Raw genomic sequence first — 24,492 nt, forward strand, 5'->3', positions numbered from 1 at the left:
CAAAAAACTCAACAAATAGTTGATAATAAAATGGTGAACCACACAGTGATTGAGCTTCGATAAGGTTCAATTTTTAATTTAATTCCAATGGAAATGGACTGGGAACACTTTTCTTTCTGGCTGTATTACAGCTTAGCACCAGCTCCTGCTCTGCCCAAGAGCACAAGGAACTACAAAAGGTCGGGAAAAAGATACAAAAGTCTGAGATCACGTACCAACAGCTTCTTCCCTGCTGCCATCAGACTTTTAAATGGACCTACCTCGCACTAAGTTGATCTTTCTCTACACCATGGCTATGACTGTAACACTATGTTCAGTATACGTCAAAGAGAAGGACTTGGTGGATGATGAGTCTGGGAAAGGGTGTGTAGATAGTTTGAGTCATGTTGAAATCAAAAAGGAGGAGGTTTTGGGGTTCTTGAGAAACATTAAGTAGACAAGTCCCCAGAGCCTGATGGGTTATACCCCAGAATACTGAGCGAGGCAAGGGAGAAAATTGCTGGGGCCTTGAGAGAAATCTTTGTATCCTCACTGGCTACAGGGGAAGTACAGTAAGAAGTCTCACAACACCAGGTTAAAGTCTAACAGGTTTATTTGGCAGCACGAGCTTACGGACCACTGCTCCTTCATCAGGTGACTCACCTGATCGGCACTCTGAAAGCTTGTGCTGCCAAATAAACCTGTTGGACTTTAACCTGGTGTTGTGAGACTTCTTACTGTGCTTACCCCAGTCCAATGCCGACATCTCTACATACAGGGGAAGTCCCAGAGGATTGGAGAATAGCCGATGTTGTTCCTTTGTTTAAGAAGGGTAGCAAGAATAATCCAGGTAATTACAGGCCGGTGAGCCTTACATCAGTGGTAGGGAAATTATTGGAGAGGATTCTTCGAGACAGGATTTACTCCCACTTGGAAATAAGTGGACCTATTAGTGAGAGACAACATGGTTTTGTGAAGGGGAGGTTGTGTCTCATGAACCTGATCAAGTTTTTCGAGGAAGTGACAAAGATGATTGATGAGGGTAGGGCAGTTGATGTTGTCTACATGGACTTCAGTAAGGCCTTTGACAAGGTCCCTCGTAGCAGACTGGTGCAGAAGGTGAAGTCGCATGGGATCAGAGGTGAGCTGGCAAGGTGGATACAAAACTGGCTTGGTCATAGAAGTGGAGATGCCAGCGTTGGACTGGGGTGAACACAGTAAGAAGTCTCACAACACCAGGTTAAAGTCCAACAGGTTTATTTGGTAGCAAATACCATAAGCTTTCGGAGCACTGCTCCTTCGTCAGATGGAGTGGAAATGTCCGGTCATAGAAGACAGAGGATAGCAGTGGAAGGGTGTGTTTCTGAATGGAGGACTGTGACAAGTAGCTTTCCTCAGGAATCAGTGCTGGGACGTTTGCTGTTTGTAATATATGGAAATGATTTGGAAGAAAATGTAACTGGTTTGATTAGTAAGTTTGCGGATGACACAAATAGCAAGAATAATCCAGGTAATTACAGGCCGGTGAGCCTTACATCAGTGGTAGGGAAATTATTGGAGAGGATTCTTCGAGACAGGATTTACTCCCACTTGGAAATAAGTGGACCTATTAGTGAGAGACAACATGGTTTTGTGAAGGGGAGGTTGTGTCTCATGAACCTGATCAAGTTTTTCGAGGAAGTGACAAAGATGATTGATGAGGGTAGGGCAGTTGATGTTGTCTACATGGACTTCAGTAAGGCCTTTGACAAGGTCCCTCGTAGCAGACTGGTGCAGAAGGTGAAGTCGCATGGGATCAGAGGTGAGCTGGCAAGGTGGATACAAAACTGGCTTGGTCATAGAAGTGGAGATGCCAGCGTTGGACTGGGGTGAACACAGTAAGAAGTCTCACAACACCAGGTTAAAGTCCAACAGGTTTATTTGGTAGCAAATACCATAAGCTTTCGGAGCACTGCTCCTTCGTCAGATGGAGTGGAAATGTCCGGTCATAGAAGACAGAGGATAGCAGTGGAAGGGTGTGTTTCTGAATGGAGGACTGTGACAAGTAGCTTTCCTCAGGAATCAGTGCTGGGACGTTTGCTGTTTGTAATATATGGAAATGATTTGGAAGAAAATGTAACTGGTTTGATTAGTAAGTTTGCGGATGACACAAAGGTTGGTGGATTTGCGGATAGCGATGAGGACCATCAGAGGATACAGCAGGGTATAGTTTGGTTGGAGATTTGGGCGGAGAGATGGCAGATGGGAGTTTAATCCGGACAAATGTGAGGTAATGCATTTTGGAAGGTCTAATACAGATAGGAAATATGCAGTAAATGGCAGAACCCTTAAGAGTATTGATAGGCAGAGGGATCTGGGTGTACAGGTACACAGGTCACTGAAAGTGGCAATGCAGATGGAGAAGGTAGTCAAGAAGGCATACGGCATGCTTGCCTTCATCAGCCGGGGCATTCAGTTTAAAAATTGGCAAGTCATGTTGCAGCTTTATAGAACCTTAGTTGGGCTGCACTTGGAATATAGTGTTCAATTCTGGTCGCCACACTACCAGAAGGATGTGGAGGCTTTGGAGAGAGTACAGAAAAGATTTACCAGGATGTTGCCTGGTATAGAGGGCAGTAGCTATGAGTAGGGGTTGGAGAAACTTGGTTTGTTCTCACTGGAACGACGGAGGTTGAGAGGCGACCTGATAGAAGTCTACAAGATTATGAGGGGCATGGACTGAGTGGATAGTCAGAAGCTTTTTCCCAGGGTGGAAGAGTCAATTACTAGGGGGCACAGGTTTAAGGTGTGACAGGCAAGGTTTAAAGGAGGCCAGTTTTTTACACAGAGAGCAGTGGGTGCCTGGAACTCACTGCCGGGGGAGGTAGTGCAAGCAGACACGACAGCGACTTTTAAAGGGCGTTTTGACAAATACATGAATAGGATGGGAATAGAGGGATATGGTCCCCAGAAGGGTAGGGGGTTTTAGTTCAGTCAGACAGCATGGTCGGTGCAGGCTTGGAGGGCCGAAGGGCCTGTTCCTGTGCTGTAATTTTCTTTGTGTTCTGCACTCTCTCCTTTCCTTCTCTACGAACGGTATGCTTTATTTGTATAGCGCGCAAGAAACAACACTTTTCACTGTATACTAACACATGTGACAATAATAAGTCAAATCAAATCAAATTTTGTAATTATTGTGGATTTCCATCTTATAGAAACTTACAAAATTCTAACAGTGTTAGTCAGGGTAGATTCAGAAAGAATGTTCCTGATGGTGGGGGAGTCCAGAACTAGGGGTCATAGTTTGAGGATAAGGGGTAAAGCTTTTAGAACTGAGGTGAGGAGAAATTTCTTCGACCAGAGGGTGGTGAATGTGTGGAATTCACTACCACAGAATGTAGTTGAGGCCAAAACGTTGTGTGATTTCAAGAAGAAATTAGATATAGCTCTTGGGACTAAAGGGATCAAGGGATATGGGGAGGAAGGCGGGATTAGGATCATAATCCCTTCCAACGCATTGAAAAACAAGTTTGATACTGTGATGTGCAGATATCTTGCCAAATTGAGATCAAATGAGCTGTGGAAGATTTCTTTATCCAAACTGCTCCTCTGACCTTGAGATCTCATTCTTACAACAACTTCAAACCACATTGGGATCTCTCAACTTGCAAAAAACTCTCGTCTGTAGAATGCAGAGGATTGGGAAAAAAAATCAATGTTAAATCAAAAAGTGATTAAAGTGATTCATTACGTGTATGTCAGACGAACAGTAACACTATTAGATGTTAAGTGGATTGTTGAACTGCACAGTTATCATAGAATCCCTACAGTGCTGAAGGAGGGCATTTGGTCCATCAAGTCAGCACCGACACACCATTTTATTTTACCTAGGCCCTGTTCCCATAATCCCACATATTTACTCAATTTAGGGTGGCACGGTGGTGCAGTGGTCAGCACTGCTGCCTCACAGTGCCAGGGACCCGGGTTCAATTTCAAGCTTGGGTCACTGTCTGTGTGGAGTTTGCATGTTCTCTCCGTGTCTGCATGGGTTTCCTCCGGGTGCTCCGGTTTCCTCCCTCAATCTGAAAGACGTGCTGGTTAGGTGCATTGGCCATGCTAAATTCTCCCTCAGTGTACCCGAACAGGTGCCGGAATGTGGCGATTAGGGGATTTTCACAGTACCTTTATTGAAGTGTTAATGTAAGCATATTTGGGACTGATAAATAAACTTTATTTTACTTTACGCTAAGCCCCTCTAACCTACACACTGTGGGACACTAAGGGGCAATTGTGCATGGCCAGTCCACCTAACCTGCACATTTTTGGACAGTGAGAGGAACGCGGAACACCTGGAGGAAACCCACGCAGGCACTGGGTGAAGGTGCAAACTCCACACAGACAGTCACAGAGGCTGGAATCAAACCTGAGTCCTTGGCGCTGTGAGGCAGCAATGTTAACTACTGTGCCACCATGCCATCCAATAGTTGTTATCTGGGAGTGTGACTGAATTTAAAATAGTAAGAAGTCTCACAACACCAGGTTAAAATCCAACAGGCTTCTTTACAATCACGAGCTTTCGGAGCACTGCTCCTTCATCAGGTGAGTGATTTCAAATAAACCTGTTGGACTTTAACCTGGTGTTGTGAAACCTCCTACTGTGCCCACCCCAATCCAACACCGGCATCTCCACATCTTGAATTTAAAATGAGTTAGATCGTTATAGCAGGACAACACAATTGATATGAATGTGTTAAGCTTAAAAGAAAACAGCAGAACCGCTAATTTTTAATGGTTTAGATACCTCAGTGAGATCACCATTTGTATCCTGGGGTTGTTGATTCTGCGTTGGCTCAAGTTTACTTTGACATAGTTGTGTTTCAGTTTCTCCTCAATGGATGCAATGGGAAGCTCTGTGGAGTTGATGTAACTGGGAACACAAAGCAGAGGCATTTGGGCAAAGGTCTTGCTGCAAAGTCAAAAGCAACAGCACTTTACCACCATTCAAATAAACCTTGAACTGATATCTAAAAGTCTGTTAAACGCAACTTGGGAAGCCTTGCCTTTAGCTTCACCTGGCATCTGAAGAAAATCCAGGGAATTTTACCATGTTATTGCATGAGAGAAAGGGGGAAACACAGTGGGGGACAGAGAAAGACCTGCTCCATCCAGGGTGTCCCACACTATGATACCTTATGGAGCACAACACACTCGTACCGCTCCAGTCTGGAAATCTGTCCAGAAACACCAGTTATCTGGAAATGTTTTCATCATAGAATCCCTACAGTGCAGAAGGAGGCCATTCGTCCCATCAAGTCTGCACCGACTCCCCAACAGAGCATTTTACCCAGACCCATCCACCTGCCCTATTCCCCTAACCCCACATATTTACCCCACTAATCCCCCTAACCTACACATCTTGGGACACCAAGTGGCAATTTACCATGTCCAATCCACCTAACATGCACACCTTTGGATTGAGGGAGGAAACTGGAGCACTCGGGGGAAACCCACGCAGACAGGGAGAGTGCATGCAAACTCCACACAGACAGTGACTCAAGCCGGGAATCGAACCTGGGTCCCTGGCTCTATGAGGCAACAGTCCTAAACATTGTGTCACCCTGCCGCCCGAGAAGCAGTTCTCGGTATTTCAGAATAGCAATAGGATATCATCGTCCATTTCCCAACTAAAGAGTGGTTGGGGTGTGGAATGGACTGCCTGCAGTGATAGTGGAGTCAGACACTTTAGAAACATTTAAGCGGTTATTGGATAGGCACATGGAGCACACCAGGATGATAGGGAGTGGGATAGCTTGATCTTGGTTTCAGATAAAGCTCGGCACAACATCGTGGGCCGAAGGGCCTGTTCTGTGCTGTACTGTTCTATGTTCTATGTTCTATGTTCTAAATGAAGTGGGGGCCATTTCTGTCTGTTTTACACCCCAAAATAAACCCAGTGAATTCAGCCAATAATTCTGAAGTGTACTTGCTGTTGTAGCAAAACATGGCCGCTAACGCTTACACAGAAAACTCCAACAACCAGAGTGAGATAAATGACCAGGTCACCTGCTTTAGTGATTTTGGCTGAGGGATAAATGTTGGCCAATGTTTCAATTATAAGGACAGCAACCTTCTTCAGTGACCAAAAGAGGAAATGTTGGAAAATCTCAGCAGGTCTGGCAGCATCTGTAAGCAGAGAAAAGAGCTGACATTTTGAGTCTAGATGACTCTTTGTCAAAGCTGGGTAAATACCTTGTCCAACACTAAGAGAGAAATGAAAAGCAGTGAAGGTGGATTGCAGGGGGAGAGGGGGGGTGGGGGGGAAAGACATACTGAAATCCTGTCAGAGAGAAGAGCAGTACATCTTCAGGGTAGGCATTCCTGCAAGAGAAGTGGCAGTGAGTTAAACACTGGATAAAAGCAAATTACTGCAGATGCTGGAATCTGAAACCAAAAGAGAAATTGGAAAATCTCAGCAGGTCTGGCAGATCTGTGAGGAGATAAAATAAGCTTTGATGAAGGGTCATCTGGACACGAAACATCAGCTCTTTTCTCTCCTTACAGATGCTGCCAGACCTGCTGAGATTTTCCAGCATTTTCTCTTTTGGTTTCAGATTCCAGCATCTGCGGTAATTTGCTTTTACCCAGTCTTCTTCAGTGTCTGCTTCTGTGAGAGGCTTTATTGAACTGATGTCAGGATGTCTGTCTCCAGAGGCAGCCTCATGGCATTGTGATTACAGAAGGCCAGAAGTGTCAATTTGACTGGTTACCTTCCAAAGCCCAGACAGCCTGGACACTGGGGAGAACCAGCCAGTAATTATTTGCAACATTGCCGTGTGACCTTTGGCATGCAGCTGAGGGGGTAGACCAGGTCTAGATTTGCTATCTCATTAGAAGAATGGCACCTCTAACAGCGCAGCTTTCAAGCACTCCAGCGAGTCAATGCTTTTAGGAGATTAGGCTGGGAGAGGAATATATATTTTTTAAACAGAATGAATTTACCTGCTGTAGCCGAGTTGTTTACAAGCAGCCGTTCCATGCACAGCATTCCAGCCCTCCCAACACACTGTCTTCCACGTCCCACCTGTATAAATCTGTACCACCGAACTTTTTCCACTGACTCGCACTGACAAAGCAGAAAGGAAAAAGAGGGCAAGGTTACAGCTGGAGCAGATACAATTCCCAAGCCTACAGTTAGAAGTGATCTACCATCGGCATTCTCTTGCCCAGCTCCTTAAACCTAACGGGCGTAACATCATCCTGAAGATCCGTTGCATGTTTATCATGTGAGTGTGAGCTGCTCATGGTTTGAATTGGAATCATAGGGCGGCACGGTGGCACAGTGGTTAGTGCTGCTGCCTCACAATGCCAGGGACCCGGGTTCGATCCCCGGCTTGGGTGACTTTGTGGACGGAGTCTGCACATTCTCCCTACGCGAGTTTCCTCTGGGTGCTCAGGTTTCCTCCCACAGTCCGAAAGACGTGCTGGTTAGGTGCATTGGTCATGCTAAATTCTCCCTCAGTGTTACCTGAACAGGCGCCGGAGTGTGGCAACTCGGGGATTTTCACAGTAACTTCATTGCAGTGTTAATGTAAGCCTACTTGTGACACTAATAAATAAACTTTAAAAACTTTAACTTATGTTCCAATCTCCGGCAGTGAAATCCCATGCTGTGAAAGATACTGAAATTACTGAAGTAGGCAATTCTCGTGATGTGCCCCATTAGGTTAATGGTTTTTCGATCTCCATCAGCTCAAACGTTCCTCGAGCCGTAGCTTTCTGTGAACTCAAATTGGTAATTAGGCAGAGAAGGCAACAGACCTCAGTGAATAGTGACAATGATTGTCTATCTCCTTAATTGCAGAGGTTTAACAATCAACAAAGTAATAGAGGAGCGATGCAGAAGGAATTCAGGTGAATCAGAGTCAAATCAGCCACAGGGCAGAATTAAAAGGGGTGATTTTGCCCTCGCGCTCGTCATGAGTGTGAATGGTGACATGGGCACAAATTCTCCCGAGATTCTGAAATTGAGATTCCCGCTGGCGAGAACTCACTTTCCGATTTTTCCCACTTTGCACCGCTGACGTGATGAACTTCGCACCCAGCGGACAGGATTCTCATTTCCATACATTCTAATAAAGTTAAATATGATTAAGGGGCTTCTCCGCAATACATTCCCCCCCCTCACTGAATATACATACACCGCCGCAGTGATGTCACGTCCCCCAAGGTTTACAACAGGTATTTAACAACCTGAAGCAGTTGAGGGGAACCCGCAGGGAATGCAAAGGCAAGTACAGCCCCCAGGGGGAGAGGGACATGCCTGGGCAGTGCCCTGGCACTTGCCAGCCAGATACTGCACCCTGCCACCGCCAAGGTGCCAATGTCAGGATGACAATGCCAGGGTGGCACTATGGGGTGGGCCCTCTGGGGGGAGCCCATTGGAGGGGGGGGGGGGTTCTTCTATATATGGGGTAATTGACGCAGTGCCTGTTGTGGAGGTGGGGGGCTGGGTGCTTATTGGGGTGTTTTGCCCCAATCCCCGAGTGAGGTGAGGATCACCATGATGCTTATGGGAGGGAGGTTTGCCATGAAGCCTGGGTTGGTGGGGGGTGGGGGAGGGGCTTGAAACCTGTGTGGGTGGGTGGTATTGATCGGATACTCGTGGGGGGGTGGGGAGGGTGGATTGCACTGTGAGTAGGTGGAGGGAGGCACGGTGGTGGGTCACCCTGTGTGTGAGCAGGGTGTGTGCAAGGGTTGCCCCAATGCCGGTGTAGGGGCGTTACCCTGATGTCTGTGTGGACGGGGGAGGGAGTTAAGCTCGATGCCTGTGTTGAGGGGGAGGTCACCCCGATGCATGTGGGGGGCGGGGGTGGGTTGTCTCCCATGTCCGTGGGGGGGGTGGGGAGGAGTTTATTTCATACGTTAATTGGGCGCCCTTTATCAATGGCATCCCGATCTGTGTGGAGCCAGTCTATCGGGCCTCACTCCACCAGGGTGACGGGAGAAACCATGCTCCCAGAGTGCCAGAGAATCTGGAGCGAAAACTCAGCTGTGTAACTGGAGAGCTACACGCCGAATTTCCCACTGAAACTGACACACTGGCAAAATATCGGAGATTCTGCCCAAAGAGAGGAGATGGATGACTAGACAAAGAGGCTGAGAAAAGGTACAGAACAAATATAGGAACATCACATTCAACTTTAAGGTTTGAAATTTTTGAAGTCTCTGAGAAGAATTTAATACTTGCAGGAATGAGATTGGACAGGTTAATTACTCCCTTTCTGGGCAGGGAAATCGATTTGCTTTGTATTGACAATCACCCTGTTGTTAAAGGATATGTATGCTATTCATTATTAGCCTTCTGGGTGGAATTTTCCCATCCCGTCCGCCGCAGGAATCGCAATGGGGGAGAGGTGGACCATGGAAAGGTCTGTTGACCTCGGGTGGGATTTTCCATTCTTGGGGCGAGGGTGGCCGGAAAATCCCAAACCTCTGTGTCAACAATGAAGTCAATGGACTAGATGTCATGTGTGCAAAGCAAAAATGTAAATCGATCAGCGAATTCTGGAGATGAGTTCCTCCCAGCATATCTCCCCTCATCCTCGAGAAGTGTCGACTGATTAATGCATTCATAATGGCGTGAATCATTAACGCGCTGTTACCTCTCCAGCACAATGTAGCCCGTTAGAAAGATAAACATTCAGAGAAATCAATGTTCTACATTACCACATCCCAGCTCATCTTCTCCTGAAGGGCAGTCTTTAGTACCATCACATCGAGCTGTGTGCCATATACATGATGAAGATGCATGACACTGGAACTTGCCAATGCAACTGTGTGTGACTGAAAGCATTTTGTAATTAGTACTGGTTTTTAACAGTTGCTGTCTTCATATGAGCTTTGTTCAAGAATAAATTTTTAAAAAACAACAGGATTGATTTTTCTTCATTCTCTCTGGCGAAATGGGTGTCGCCGGCTGGGCCAGCATTTGTTGCACACCCTTATTTGCCCTTGCACTGAGTGGCTTGCGAGGTCATTGCAGAGGGCAGTTAAGTGTCAACCAAATATCTGGAATTAAGAATCTACTGATGACCATGAAACCATTGTCGATTGTTGGAAAAATCCATCTGGTTCACTAATGTCCTTTAGGGAAGGAAATCTGCCGTCCTTACCTGGTTTGGCCTACATGTGACTCCAGAGCCACAGCAATGTAGTTGACTCTCAACTGCCTCTGGGCAAATAGGGATGGGCAATAAATGCTGGCCAGCCAATGATGCCCATGAATGAATAAAAAAAATACACATTGCTGTAAATTTTTGTAAATTGTAAATTTTCTGTAAATTTTATTGTCATAAAAACCTATCTGGAGGTTCTCTAAGACTCTATAGGAAAGGAAATCTGCCATCCTTAACTGGTCTGGCCAAAATGTGACTCCCAATCCACAGCAATGTGGCTGATTCTCAACTGCCCTCAGGCAACTAGGGATGGGCAATAAATGCTGACCAACCAGTGACACCCATGTCCCACAAATGAATAAAAAAAATACCCATTGCTGTGTGTCTGGAGTCACATGTAGGCCAGACCAGACAAGGATGGCAAATTTCCTTCCCTATAGAGTATTAGTGAACATCCAGATAGGTTTTTATGACATCGATGATAGTTCCATGGTCACCATTATCGAGACGAGCTTTCAATCCCAGATGTAATTGTATTTAAATTCCACCAGCTGTTGTGGAGGAATGTGATCCTAAGTCCCCAGAGCATTAGCCTGGCGTTTCTCAATTACTAGCCCAGTGGCAGTGCCACTTTGTCACCATTTCCCCAATATTTTCCTACACCTTCATTTTGCTTAAACTGTTTTAGCATCTAACATTTTTCTCTTAAATAAATTACTCAGGTCACATTTACACTACAATGAGGATGGAGGGACCACCCTTCAGGATCTCTATTTCACTTTGGAGGCAGGTTGGGCCCTGACACTGGATTTACACAGGGGGATTTTGATGGTGTAGAGACTCGCCAAACATGGGCATGAACAGCACAGCCTGATAAAATCATTCCTGGTATTTTAGCATCAAAGCAAGCAAGATTTCAAGCTATTCTGCAAATGACAAGAGTTATTAGTATGATCTTTAATGTTTTCGTGAGACAAGGGTTAAAAATTCATAGAGGGGAGACATTGGCTTAGTAGTATTATCACTAGACTATTAACCCAGACACTCAGCTAATGTTCCAGAGACTGGGGTTCAAATCCTGCCAGGGCAGATGGTAGAATTTGAATTCAATAAAAATTATCTGGAATTAAGAATCTACTGATGACCATGAAACCATTGCCGATTGTCGGAAAAACCCATCTGGTTCACTAATGTCCTTTAGGGAAGGAAATAGTAGACAGGACACTAAACATGTTTCCTGGCGATCTATACAATATTAAAAGGAGCAAGTGGTGACTCCCTGGCTTGGAAACTCAATGAAACCATACATAAAGTTTCAAGCATACATTGATAGGACATTTTCTTTTCTTTACGGAAACCATATTTTTGCTGTGATCACAGGTTAATTGAGTTATGGGAAAGTTGAAGGTTTTTCAGCCATGCATACTCCCCTATATAAGAGCATGTACACACCTTGCTTCACTGAACTTCCAGAGATAAAGACCTGCGAAAGCCAATGGCTACTCATGTGTTATGATGTGGAGATGCCGGCGTTGGACTGGGGTAAACACAGTAAGAAGTCTCACAACGCCAGGTTAAAGTCCAACAGGTTTATTTGGTAGCAAAAGCCACTAGCTTTTGGAGCACTGCTCCTTCATCAGGTGATGAAGGAGCAGCGCTCCAAAAGCTGGTGGCTTGTGCTACCAGATAGACCTGTTGGACTTTAACCTGGTGTTGTGAGACTTCTTACTGTGTTTACCCCAGTCCAACGCCGGCATCTCCACATCATGGCTACCATCGACACCGCAAACTGCCGGCTCCAAGTGGAGAGGATCTCCAAGAAGATCGCGTATATCGACTCATGAGTTACCCAGGATTACAAACTAATAGCATCGAAGTTAGCTGGAAGGTAGTGAAGAATATCTGGGCAGGTGCTCATCAGAGGAATTTGACCTCAGTATTGTGCTTTTTGCTTGAATGCTTTGAAAATAAGGTGGTGGATTCTCTCCAGAAATGCGAATGTGAGGGATCATATGATGCTAAGAAAGGCAATGCTATGTAGAATGACTGACCAGTGACCTATCATGGTCAGAGGACAGGGATCAAGTTTAGCAAATTTAAAACAAGCTGATATCTCACAAGTGGTAATTTTGAAATTTGAATTTGCTTCTGTACATTTTACAATGAGGGCCATCACAAGTTTGCTGCCAACAGGGCGTACTCAAAAACGGAGACACAGAAATGTTCGCACCTACTTGGTGCAAATTCACTGAGAGTCACAGTGCACCTTTGTGTAAACCCTGAGACCAGCCAACTCAGCACCGATTAGGAATTGAACCTGCGACCTCTGTTCAACAAAGCGCATTCATGCACCAACTTCACGAATAGAATCAAGTTATCCATTCATCTTGATTTGTGAGAGCTTTCTGTGTGCAAATTGATGTTTTGACATCATGCTTTCCCTGGCTGCCTACAACATGCTTGCCCATGCAATGCCACGCCTGCCATTGGTATGTGTTGGAAGGATTTGATACTCATATTTTTAGCCGTGTTATGAATGCACCTTCCTTGGCCATCAAGTCCTGGGGTGGGAATCGAACCCAGAGCATCTGTCTCAGAGGCAGAGACACTACCCACTGTGCCACAAGACCTTCATACAGCCTTATGGCACTCCACTAAATACAGCCTGCCAACTTGAAAATGCCCTGTTTGAAAATGTCCATTAACCAATCCTCTATCCATCCTACGTTATGACCCCAACTCCATGAGCCTGGCAAGTTCACTTTCTATCTGTGCCTTATTGGATACCTTTTTTGGGAATTCAAGTATACAACATCTACTGGTTCCTCTTTATCAGCCCTGCAAGGAACATCCTCAAAAGACTGCTATTATATCTGTCAAATCTGATTTCCTTTTCATAAAAGCATGTTGACTCTGTTTGATCATACTGCGATTTTCAGGTGGCATGGTAGCATAGTGGTTACTACTGCTGCCTCACAGCACCAGGAGCCTGGGCTCAATTCCCAGCTTGGATCACTGTCTGTGTGGAGTTTGCACATTCTCCCCGTGTCTGCGTGGGTTTCCTCCGGGTGCTCTGGTTTTCTCCCACATTCTGAAAGACGTGCTGGTTAGGTGCATTGACCCGAACAGGCGCTGGACTGTGGTGACTATGGGAATTTCACTGTAACGTCATTGCAGTGTTAATGTAAGCCGTACTTGTGACTAATAATTAAACTTTAACTTTAAAGTGTATTGTTGCAGGAGTTCCTCAGGGTAGTGTCCTAAGGCCTTATCATCTTCATCTCCTTCTTCAATGACATCCCCCTCATCATAAGGTCAGATATGGGGATGTTCGCAGATGATTGCACAATGTTCAGCATCATTCATGACTCCTCAGATACTGAACAGTCAATGTCTACATGCAACAAGACCGAGACAATATTCAGGCTTGGGATACAGGTGGCATGTAACATTCGCATCACACAAGTGCCAAGCAATGACCATCTCCAACAAGAGAAAATCTAAGCATTTTCCTCTGACATCCATTGGCATTACCACCGCTGAATCCCCCACAATCTACATCCTGGGGGTTACCATTGACCAGAAACTAAACTGGACCGGCCATATAAATACTGTGACTGCAACAGCAAGTCAGAGGCTGTGAATCCTGTGGAAAATAACTCACTTTTTGATCCCTCCAAAGCCTGTCAATTACCTGAAAGGAACAAGCTAGGGATGTGACAGAATGCATTCTACTCACCTGGATGAATGGAGCTCCAACAACACTCAAGTAGCTTGACACCATCCAGGGTAAAGCAGCCGGCTTGACTGGCCCACCCCATCCACCCACCTTAAATATTCACTCCCTCCACCATTGATGCAGAGTGTGTACTATCTCCAAGTTGCACTGTGATAACTCACCAAGGCTCCTTCAATGGCACCTTCAACAGCCATGACCTCTACCACCTAGAAGGACAAGGGCAGCAGATACCTGGGAACACCACCACCCACACAAGTTTATCTCCAAGCCATGCACCATCCTGACTTGGAAATAGGTCACCGTTCCTCAACTGTTGCTGGGTCAAAATCCTGGAACTCTCTCTCTAACAGCATGATGGGTGTACCTACACCACAGGCACTGCAGCGATTCAAGAAGGCAGCTCACCACCACCTTCTCAAGGGAAACTAGGGATAGGCAGTGAATGCTGGCCCAGCAAAAGATGCCCACATCTCATGAATTAATAAAAAGAAATTATCAAAGAACTCCAATGAATTAGTCAAGCGTCATCTCCCATTACTAAAACCGTGCTGATTGTTTTGGATCAGCTCAAAGGTGGTTGCATATATTAGGCCTCAGAATACTTCAAAACACTTTATTAATAGTGCAAGTGGCATCCATAATTTTACACTCGCTGTTCTAAACAGACAATGGGATAAAGTCAACGGTTGTAGACCAGGCCAGTAATCCAGGGAAAAAAATAATTAATACCTGGAAAATTCTGGGTGAATAAATGAAAGTCAGCATGGATTTATTACAGGCAAATCATATTTGACTAAATTAATTGAGTCATCTGATAAAGTAATGGAAAAGGTTAAAGATGATCATGTGATTTCAAAAGGAGATTGATAAAATACTACATAATAGATTTATTAGCAGAATTAAGGCATATAGGATTAATAGGGCAGTGGAAGCAAAGATGTAATATTGAATGAAGGACAGAGAGTATCGGTGTATGATTCTTGCTCAGAATGCTCAGAATGGAGGTAGCTACACGTGATGTACCCCAGGGTTCAGTATCAGAATCACTATCTGTCTATCACATGGGCGGCACGGTGGCACAGTGGTTCGCACTGCTGCCTCACAGTGCCAGGGACCTGAGTTCGATTCCTGGCTTGGGTGACCATCTATTCGGAGTCTGCATGTTCTCCCCGTGTCTGCGTGGGTTTCCTCCGGATGCTCCAGTTCCCTCCCACAGTCCGAAATATGTGCTGGTTAGGTGCATTGGCCATGCTAAATTCTCCCTCAGTGTATCCAAACAGGCGCCGGAGTGTGGCGACTAGGGGAATTTCACAGTAACTTCATTGCAGTGTTAATGTAAATCTACTTGTGACGCTAATAAATAAACTTTAAAACTTTAATGAGCTGGGACTTGGGTATACAATTTCAAAGTTTTCACTTAGCAAGCTCCCACAAACAGTAACATGATGATGACCAGACAATCTGTTTATAGTTGTTGAGGTATAAATATTATCCTGAAGCCACTATAAAATTACACAACTTTTCTTCCCTTTGTGCCAAGGGATATTTTACATCTACTTGAGAGGGCAGATTGGGCCTCGGTTTAATGTCTCATTTGAAGAATGGCACCTCAGACTGTGCAGTACTTTCTCCGTACTGCATTGGAAGTGTCAGCCTAGATTATCATCTGAAGTCACTGGATTGAGAATGCTTAAGATCATAAGATATAGGAGTAGAATTAGGCCATTTGGCCCATCAAGTCTACTGCACCATTCAATCATGGCTGATAAGTTTCTCAAACCTATTCTCCCGCCTTTACCCTGTAACCTTTGATTAAGAACCTATCCATCTCTGTCTCAGATGCATGTAATGACTGTTCTCCACAGCCTTCTGTGGCAAAGAAATTTAATGGATTCACATCTGGCTGAAGAAATTCCTCCTCATCTCCATTCTAAAGGGTTGTCCCTTTATTCTGAGGCTGTGCCCTCGGATCCTAGTCTCTCTGACTAATGGAAACATCTTCCCCACGTCCCCTCTATCCAGGCCTTTCAGTATTCTGTAAATTTCAATGAGATCCCCCCTCATCCTTCTAAACTCCATTGAGTACAGATCCAGAGTCCTCAAATGCTCCTCATACATCAAGTTTTTCATTCCCGGGATCATACAACCATCTGCCATGGGTGAGAGACGCAGAAAGAAACATTTAAAATCACCCTCAGGCTAGCGAACTTAAGAATTTTTTCCAGTGCTTTTTTTTTTAGGGAACATTAAAACTGACAAAGCCCCAGGGCCTGATGGCATCTATCCTAGACTGCTCAGGGAGACGAGAGATGAAATTGCTGGGCCTCTGACGGAAATCTTTGTCGCTTCTTTGGACACAGGTGAGGTCCCTGATGATTGGAGGATAGCGAATATGGTCCCGTTGTTTAAGAAGGGTAGCAGGGATAACCTGGGAAATTATAGGCCGGTGAGCTTGGCGTCCGTGATAGGGAAGTTGTTGGAGAGGATTCTTAGAGACAGGATGTGTGTGCATTTAGAACGGAACAATCTCATTAGTGACAGACAGCATGGTTTTGTAAGAGGGAGGTCGTGCCTTACAAATTTGGTGGAGTTTTTTGAGGAAGTGACAAAAACGGTTGATGAAGGAAGGGCCGTGGATGTCGTCTATATGGATTTCAGTAAGGCATTTGACAAAGTCCCACATGGCAGGTTGGTTAAAAAGGTTAAGGCTCATGGGATACAAGGAGAAGTGGCTAGATGGGTGGAGAACTGGCTTGGCCATAAGAGACAGAGGGTAGCGGTTGAAGGGTCTTTTTCCGGCTGGAGGTCTGTGACCAGTGGTGTTCCGTAGGGCTCTGTACTGGAACCTCTGCTATTTGTGATATATATAAATAATTTGGAAGAAGGTGTAACTGGTGTTATCAGCAAGTTTGCGGATGACACGAAGATGGCTGGATTTGCGGATAGCGATGAGCATTGTCTAGGCTGGAAAATTGGGCGGAGAGGTGGCAGATGGAATTTAATCCGGATAAATGCGAAGTGATGCATTTTGGAAGAAATAATGTAGGGAGGAGTTATACAATAAATGGCAGAGTCATCAAGAGTATAGAAACACAGAGGGACCTAGGTGTGCAAGTCCACAAATCCTTGAAGGTGGCAACACAGGTGGAGAAGGTGGTGAAGAAGGCATATGGTATGCTTGCCTTTATAGGACGGGGTACAGAGTATAAAAGCTGGAGTCTGATGATGCAGCTGTACAGAATGCTGGTTAGGCCACATTTGGAGTACTGCATCCAGTTCTGGTTGCCACACTACCAGAAGGACGTGGAGGCGTTAGAGAGAGTGCAGAGAAGGTTTACCAGGATGTTGCCTGGTATGGAGGGTCTTAGCTATGAGGAGGGATTGGGTAAACTGGGGTTGTTCTCCCTGGAAAGACGGAGAATGAGGGGAGATCTAATAGAGGTGTACAAGATTATGAAGGGGATAGATAGGATGAACGGTGGGAAGCTTTTTCCCAGATCAGAAGTGACGATCACGAGGGGTCACAGGCTCAAGGTGAGAGGGGCGAAGTATAACTCAGATATTAGAGGGATGTTTTTTACACAGAGGGTGGTGGGGGCCTGGAATGTGCTGCCAAGTAGGGTGGTGGAGGCAGACATGCTGACATCGTTTAAGACTTACCTGGATATTCACATGAGCAGCCTGGGAATGGAGGGATACAAATGATTGGTCTAGTTGGACCAAGGAGCGGCACAGGCTTGGAGGGCCGAAGGGCCTGTTTCCTGTGCTGTACTATTCTTTGTTCTTTGTTCTGTAATGACATCTCTAATAGTGATACTGGACATTTCTCCCACCAATCTGTCTTCATCTCTATCCCTAAACTCGGGGGACTCATAGAATCATAGAACCCTACAGTGCAGAAGGAGGCCATTCGGCCCATCGAGTCTGCACTGACCACAATCCCACCCAGGCCCTATCCCCACAACCCCACGCACTTACCCTAGCTAGTTCCCCTGACATTAAGGGGCAATTTTGCATGGCCAATGCACCTAACCCGCACATCTTTGGACTGTGGGAGGAAACCGGAGCACCCGGAGGAAACCCATGCAGACATGGGGAGAATGTGCAAACTCCACACAGTGACCAAGCTGGGAATCGAACCCGGATCCCTGGCGCTGTGAGGCAGTAGTGCTAACCATCGTGCCACCCCTAAAAATAGGCTAAAAATAGATTGAGATTCCTCAAAAGAAAAAATATTATTTTCTTTTGTGAAAAGGTCACCGGAATCGTACAGCTTGAGCACTGAGAAATGTAGACATTGTACTCACCACCCACAGCTATGGCGATTGTTATTAATATAGCACCAACCACACCCACTGTGACTAAAATCAGAAGCTTCTTGGATGTAAGGAAATGGCACTTTGAAGAGGTTATGTCCTGGTTTCCTGAAAAGATTAGAAAAGGACTCGTTTAAACAACTGGAAGTTTGAATTTTGTTCCGACTGACACCAAATTAAACTCTGGAATCGGGTGCACCTCTGCATGACTTAACTTTGTAAGAAGTCTAACAACACCAGGTTAAAGTCCAACAGGTTTATTTGGTAGCAAAAGCCACTAGCTTTCGGAACAGGCTGTTCCTTCGTCAGGTGGAGGAACAGCCTGTTCCGAAAGCTAGTGGCTTTTGCTACCAAATAAACCTGTTGGACTTTAACCTGGTGTCGTTAGACTTCTTACTGTGTTTACCCTAGTCCAACGCCGGCATCTCCACACCATGACTTAACTTTACCAGCCAATTGCATGCAAAGCATTGAGGTGGGAAAGGATCTGGGAAAGAATAGATTTTGCACTGGGACAGCGATAAACAGAAAGCACAACATGGAAGCAGACCACGTGCTTAAATCCAATCTCCTACCTCCATAAAGGAAAGTAAAAATTGTACCGGGAGGGGCCCTTTCAGCTTTTCAATCCTCTTCACAAGGCTCTTGAAGAGGCCAAAGTTAAAGGTTCTATCAGGGCCCGATGAAATAATGGGGCCTTAATCATGCAAACTAGGACATTGCCCAAAATGAATGGATCTCGATGGCTTTCCTGTGGATGAATAAGCCGGTTAATCTTAACTGTTCACGAGTTCAGTTTCTACCTGGGTTAAAACTTATGATGCCCCTCCCCAGGATCACATGTGAATTTATTTGGGCAGTTTTGAGGCAATCTCTGATGTATGGAGACAAAAAAGCCAAAGCTATCTTTAATTCAGCATTAGTTGGCATTAAGTAGGTACATTCCATTAGAAAGTTGGCAACCTTCACCTGACCCTCTCTGTTGAGAGATTCAGAAAGAGAAATTCCATTGATAGGTTGTCTATGCACCGATTGATAGTCTCGTCATCTTAGGAAAATCCACACCGGACATTCCTTCCTGCCCAAGTGTAATATCTTGTAAAGGCGGGTGACCACCGAGTACATTGACCAATCAATGGCTTATTAAGGTAACCAAAAACAGAAAATGCTGGAAAATCTCAGCTGGTCTGACAGCATCTGTGGAGAGAGAATAGAGCCAACGTTTCGTGTCTGGATGACTCTGAATGCATTGGAGAGAGTGCAGAAGAGGTTTACAAAAATAGTTCCAGGGATGAGAAACTTCAGTGGGAAGGATAGATTGGAGAGGCTGGGACTGAGAAGAAGGCTAAGAGGAGATTTGATTTAGATATTCAAAATCATGAGGGGGCTGGACTGAATAGATAGGGAGAAACCATTTCTGCTGGTAAAAGTATCGAGAACAGGAGGACACAGATTTAAAGTAATTTGTAAAAGAAAGACTTGAGAGAAGGTTTTCTCATGCAGCTAATGGTTGGGGTCTGGAATGCTCTGCCTGGACGTGCGGTGGAAGCAGGTTCAATCGAGGCATTCAAGAGGGCAATAGGTGATTATTTGAATGGAAACAATGTGCAGGGGTATATTTTTCAGTGCATTGTACAGTTTTACCTTGAGCTGGCATACTTGGTCACTGCCTTTGTCCCCTCCGAAATGGCATGCTTGGCAAGTTCCAAGAAGTAACCAGGCCTGAGGCTGCTTGGCTTCCAAGATCAGACGAGATTGGGTGTTTTCAGATGAGTATGGCTACAGGCAATGTGCAGAGTTACGGGGAAAAGGCAGGGGAATGGCAGTAAGTTATATTGCTCGTTTGGAGTGCTGGTGCAGACAGGATGGGCTGAATGGCCTCCTTCTGCACTTTAACAATTCTGTGACTCTAGAAATGCAGGGGACAATTGTCATTTTTTTGTCAATATACAGGATTTTGATTTGATTTGAGTTGATTTATTATTGCCACATGTATCGGTATACAGTGAAAAGTATTGTTTCTTGCGTGCTATACAGACAAAGCATACCGTTCATAGAGAAGGAGGTGAGAGAGCGCAGAATGTAGTGTCACAGTCATAGTACGATGTAGAGAAAGATCAACTTAGAGTGAGGTAGGTCCATTCAAAAGTCTAATGGAGCTAAAATCAGCATAAACACCATACGGTAGCAGTGGACATTTCCAATCTGTGTGTTGATTCTGGAATGTAATCCTCTGAAATAAATGCTAAAAGTCTGGAACTCACACTAGATGCCACAAGAACAGAGACAGAAAAACAAGTACATTACCTGCTTCGACCGGCAGTACTTTTGGATCATGAATGTTGGAGATTCTTTGTGCGGTGTTGGGGAGTTCAATAGTAGGCAGCTCATCTTCCGTGACTGATACTATTTCTAAATTTGTGTTATCTGATTTCTCTGTTATTTCAGTTTGTACCTGCAGTCCATTAAGTAACAAAAACAACCCATTAAAATAGACACATGGTACCTGTCCAGAATAGAACTAGGGTATATCAAAGAGAGGTATTTCTAAAAATATGTCTTCAAATCCCCAATGGGGAAATCAAACTCCAAAGAAGTTTGAGTTGAAGTTTGGCTAACTAACTGTGGTATCGATTCCTGAATGGATGAGCCATTCAGTTCCAGGGGGTTGCTGGGGTGGGGTGGGGAATGATTTGGATGGATCTGCAAATGTGGACAAGGACACTGGATGCTGCGCTCTGGGGAAGAGGGAGCTGTAATTACTTGGCAGGTACATGGGTGCCAGTGGCAGGATTGTCACAAGTAATATTCAACTGGTGTAGGATACAGATTGAGCATTGATCAGTAATGTGCAACAATATTCCTTTCCCCTCTGAGGTTTTCTCTCCGAACATAAAGTTTGATATACTCTTCTCTCCCAGTATCTCCCTGTCAAGGGATATCATGTTCTACTGGTTTTTCTCCCCCGCACTTCAAAAATGGAACTCATTGGGCGCGATCTCACCTGCCGTTCACACCACACTCCGGCTAAGGCGAAGTCAGAGAATTTGGTGGTCGGCCAATCCTCAATTCGCTGTAGTTGGATGGGAAAATCCTGTGGGGTGAGCGGTGGTAAGATTCTGGCCTTTCTCTTGGCATGCTACCCCTACTCTCCTGCAGTCAAAAGTCAAATCTTGATTTGCATCAACTTTTGGTGATGACTTACAAAGTGGGGCCTTGACTTTTCATCTATGTTTCCTGAGGGTCTTGTATCTTCAGCCAGTTGCAAAGCTGGCTGCATTGCAGTACCAAAGGAGTGCTGCACAGTCAGAGGTGCCCATCTTTCAGGTGAGGCTCCAAACCAAGGCTGGGCCAGCTCTTCACAGGGGGCGTTAAACAAAATCCCATTGTGCTACTTCGAAGAAGAGTAGAGGAGCTCTCCCGATCAATTTATATCCCTCTGAAGCAGGTTATCTGGTCATCACCACATTGCTGTTTGTGGGAGCTTGCTGTGCACAAATTAGCTGCTGCATTTCCTACATTAAAACAATGACTACATTTCAACAATGATGGCACGCTGGCACAGTGGTTAGCACTGCTGCCTCACAGCGCCAGGGGCCCGGGTTCAATTCCAGCCTTGGGTCACAGTCTGTGTGGAGTTTGCATGTTCTCCCTGTGTCTGCGTGGGTTTCTTCCGGGTGCTCCGGTTTCCTCCCACAGTCTGAAAGACGTGCTGGTTAGGTGCATTGACCCGAACAGGCGCCGGAGTGTGGCGACTAGGAAAATTTCACGGTAACTTCATTGCAGTGTTAATGTAAGCCTTACCTGTGACTAATAAATAAACTTTAACAAAAGTACTTCATTAGCTGTAAAGCGCTTTGGGACGCCGCGAATCGTGACGGGTGCTATTACAAATAGAAGTCCTTCTTTTCTTTAACAGTACAATCTCAAATAGGAGAGACTAAAGGTGACAGACCCACTTATCTTACTTCGATGCCTCATGAAGCCTTGCCAACAGAAAACAGATCTATAATTGATTGAGCCTCAGGCCAAACAGTTGAGGCACTAATTATTTATCTTCCGCTTACCTCTGTGGAAGACATTTCTCACACAGAATTATAAAACCAACTCAGAGTGTGGACATGACTTAGTCCAGCAGGGCTCCCTGGTCTCGAAGCAATCGCAATGAAAAGACAATGTTGCCAAAGCCAGTTGTTTGTAATCCCTGTGCGGGGAACAATGAGAGGTGAGACAGCCAGGAAACAGTGACTATCAGGTTGCTCCCGAGCAGGTGGCTATGGATACCAGGACGTGTTGCATCGCTCCTCGTTATGATCAGAAACAAACGGTAAGCCAACACCACATTGTGGTTGACACATCAAATGAACACAAAGTGCGCTCCAGAGTGTCCGTGAAAAGCTACATTTCAAGTGCCCACAACTGTTGCACACAATTGTTCTCAAATCTCGCACCCCCGTTATCATTTTTATCTTTTCTAATTTTGCCAAAAACTTTTTTGCAAAGCAGTGAAATGAATAATTGTTGTAATTGAAAGGACACCCTGGAGCGAACTGAATGAAGTAAAACAAACTAAATATGCAGCAACTAGAACCTCCTGCTTCCAATCATTTTTAAAAGAACATAACAAGAACATAAGAACTAGGAGCAGGAGTAGGCCATCTGGCCCCTCGAGCCTGCTCCGCCATTCAATAAGATCATGGCTGATCTTTTCGTGGACTCAGCTCCACTTACCCACCTGTTCACCATAATCCTTAATTCCTTTACTATTCAAAAATTTATCTATCCTTGCCTTAAAAACATTCAACGAAGCAGCCTCAACTGTAAAGTAAAGTAAAGTTTATTTGTTAGTGTCACAAATAAGGCTTACATTAACACTGCAATGAAGTTACTGTCAAATTCCCCTAGTTGCCACACTCCGGCGCCTGTTCACTGGGCAGGGAATTCCACAGATTCACAACCCTTTGGGTGAAGAAGTTCCTCCTCAACTCAGTTCTAAATCAGCTCTGCCTTATTTTGAGGCCATGCCCCCTAGATCTAGTTTCTCCCACCAATGGAAACAACTTCCCTGCTTCTATCTTATCTATTCCCTTCATAATCTTATCTGTTTCTATTAGATCTCCCTTCATTCTTCTGAATTGCAATGAGTATAGCCCCAGACTACTCAGTCTCTTCTCATAAGCCAACCCGCTCAACCCCGGAACCAAAAAGCAACACATTAAAAAACGAGGTTGACATTAACCCAAAAAGTTCAGTCATAACCATGGTGTGGCTCATGGTGCTGGTTGACATTCGAGTGCAGGTGGCACAGAAACTCCCATCGAGGGCAGGTGCACAATTAATCATAAAAGCCAAGGTGGAGTTGGAAATTATCCTCTTTGCCAGTGTTTCTCTTAGAAATGGTGGCCGCGATTCTCCTAAAAGTGCTGAAATGGCGGGAAAACTATTCTAAATCCCGACTGTTCTGTCAGTTCAGCTTCTCACCCGAATCTCCGCACTCTGTGCACTGCAGAGGTCCCAATCATGAATATTATTAAAAACCCAGGGGGGCGGGGCCTATTCGCGCCGGAGTCTAACAGTTCTGGAACTCTGCGCATGTCCCGGAGTGGTGATTTCCCCACCCCCCTCACTCCGGCAGACCCCCCCCCCCCCACCCCGGGGTCAGATCCCTCCCCCCAGAGGCAGCCCCTCCTCTCCCCCCTGGCAGACCACCACCCCCCCCCCTCCCAGTCCACCCCAATCGCTGCCCTCCCTCCATCCCAGATTGATCCTGTCTGCAGAGTGGCAGCGGGACCTCCATCCACACTGATTGCCCCTAGTCCCTGCCCACAATAGGCCCCACCCCCTTGGCACTGCCCGATGCCCAATGGGCTATGCCAAGGTGCCCTGGGCATGGGCATTTGCCACTTGGGTAGTGCCAGGGGGCACAGGCTGGCACTGCCAGGGTGCCCATGCCCAGGGGGCACCACCCCCCCACCACCTGACCCCTGGGGGACCCTGATTTCCCCCCCTTCATTCCGGCGGGGCCTCCCACTAGTTCCCCGAACGTGGGGAGCTACTCTAAACTGCGCCGGAATGAAGTACGGAGGGGGCGGCACGGTAGCACAGTGGTTAGCACTGCTGCTTCACAGCTCCAGGGACCTAGGTTCGATTCCCGGCTTGGGTCACTGGCTGTGTGGAGTTTGCACATTCTCCTCGTGTCTGCGTGGGTTTCCTCCGGGTGCTCCGGTTTCCTCCCACAGTCCAAAGATGTGCGGGTTAGGTTGTTTGGCCATGCTGAAAATTGCCCTTAGTGTCCTGAGATACA

General features: G+C 45.7%; 1 protein-coding gene across 2 annotated transcripts in view; it reads right to left on the reverse strand.

Moving 5' to 3' along the window:
* tmprss3a (transmembrane serine protease 3a) overlaps positions 1–20,759 on the reverse strand; it is a 39,292-nt gene extending 18,533 nt beyond the window's left edge. The window contains exons 1-5 of one of the 2 annotated variants that reach the window (XM_078232068.1): positions 20,496–20,759; positions 18,180–18,296; positions 9,685–9,801; positions 6,958–7,081; positions 4,760–4,885 (exon numbers count right to left, since the gene is read on the reverse strand). In XM_078232068.1, the coding sequence (XP_078088194.1) occupies positions 4,760–4,776 (17 nt within the window). In that variant the 5' untranslated portion in view covers positions 4,777–4,885; positions 6,958–7,081; positions 9,685–9,801; positions 18,180–18,296; positions 20,496–20,759. Of the gene's footprint in view, positions 1–4,759; positions 4,886–6,957; positions 7,311–9,684; positions 9,802–18,179; positions 18,297–20,495 lie in introns of those variants that run through there. The other variant, XM_078232069.1, reaches the window with a different exon arrangement.
* Between the last annotated feature and the right edge of the window lie 3,733 nt (positions 20,760–24,492).

This window comes from Mustelus asterias, chromosome 17 (genome assembly GCF_964213995.1).
Source record: "Mustelus asterias chromosome 17, sMusAst1.hap1.1, whole genome shotgun sequence".
Lineage (NCBI taxonomy): Eukaryota > Metazoa > Chordata > Chondrichthyes > Carcharhiniformes > Triakidae > Mustelus > Mustelus asterias.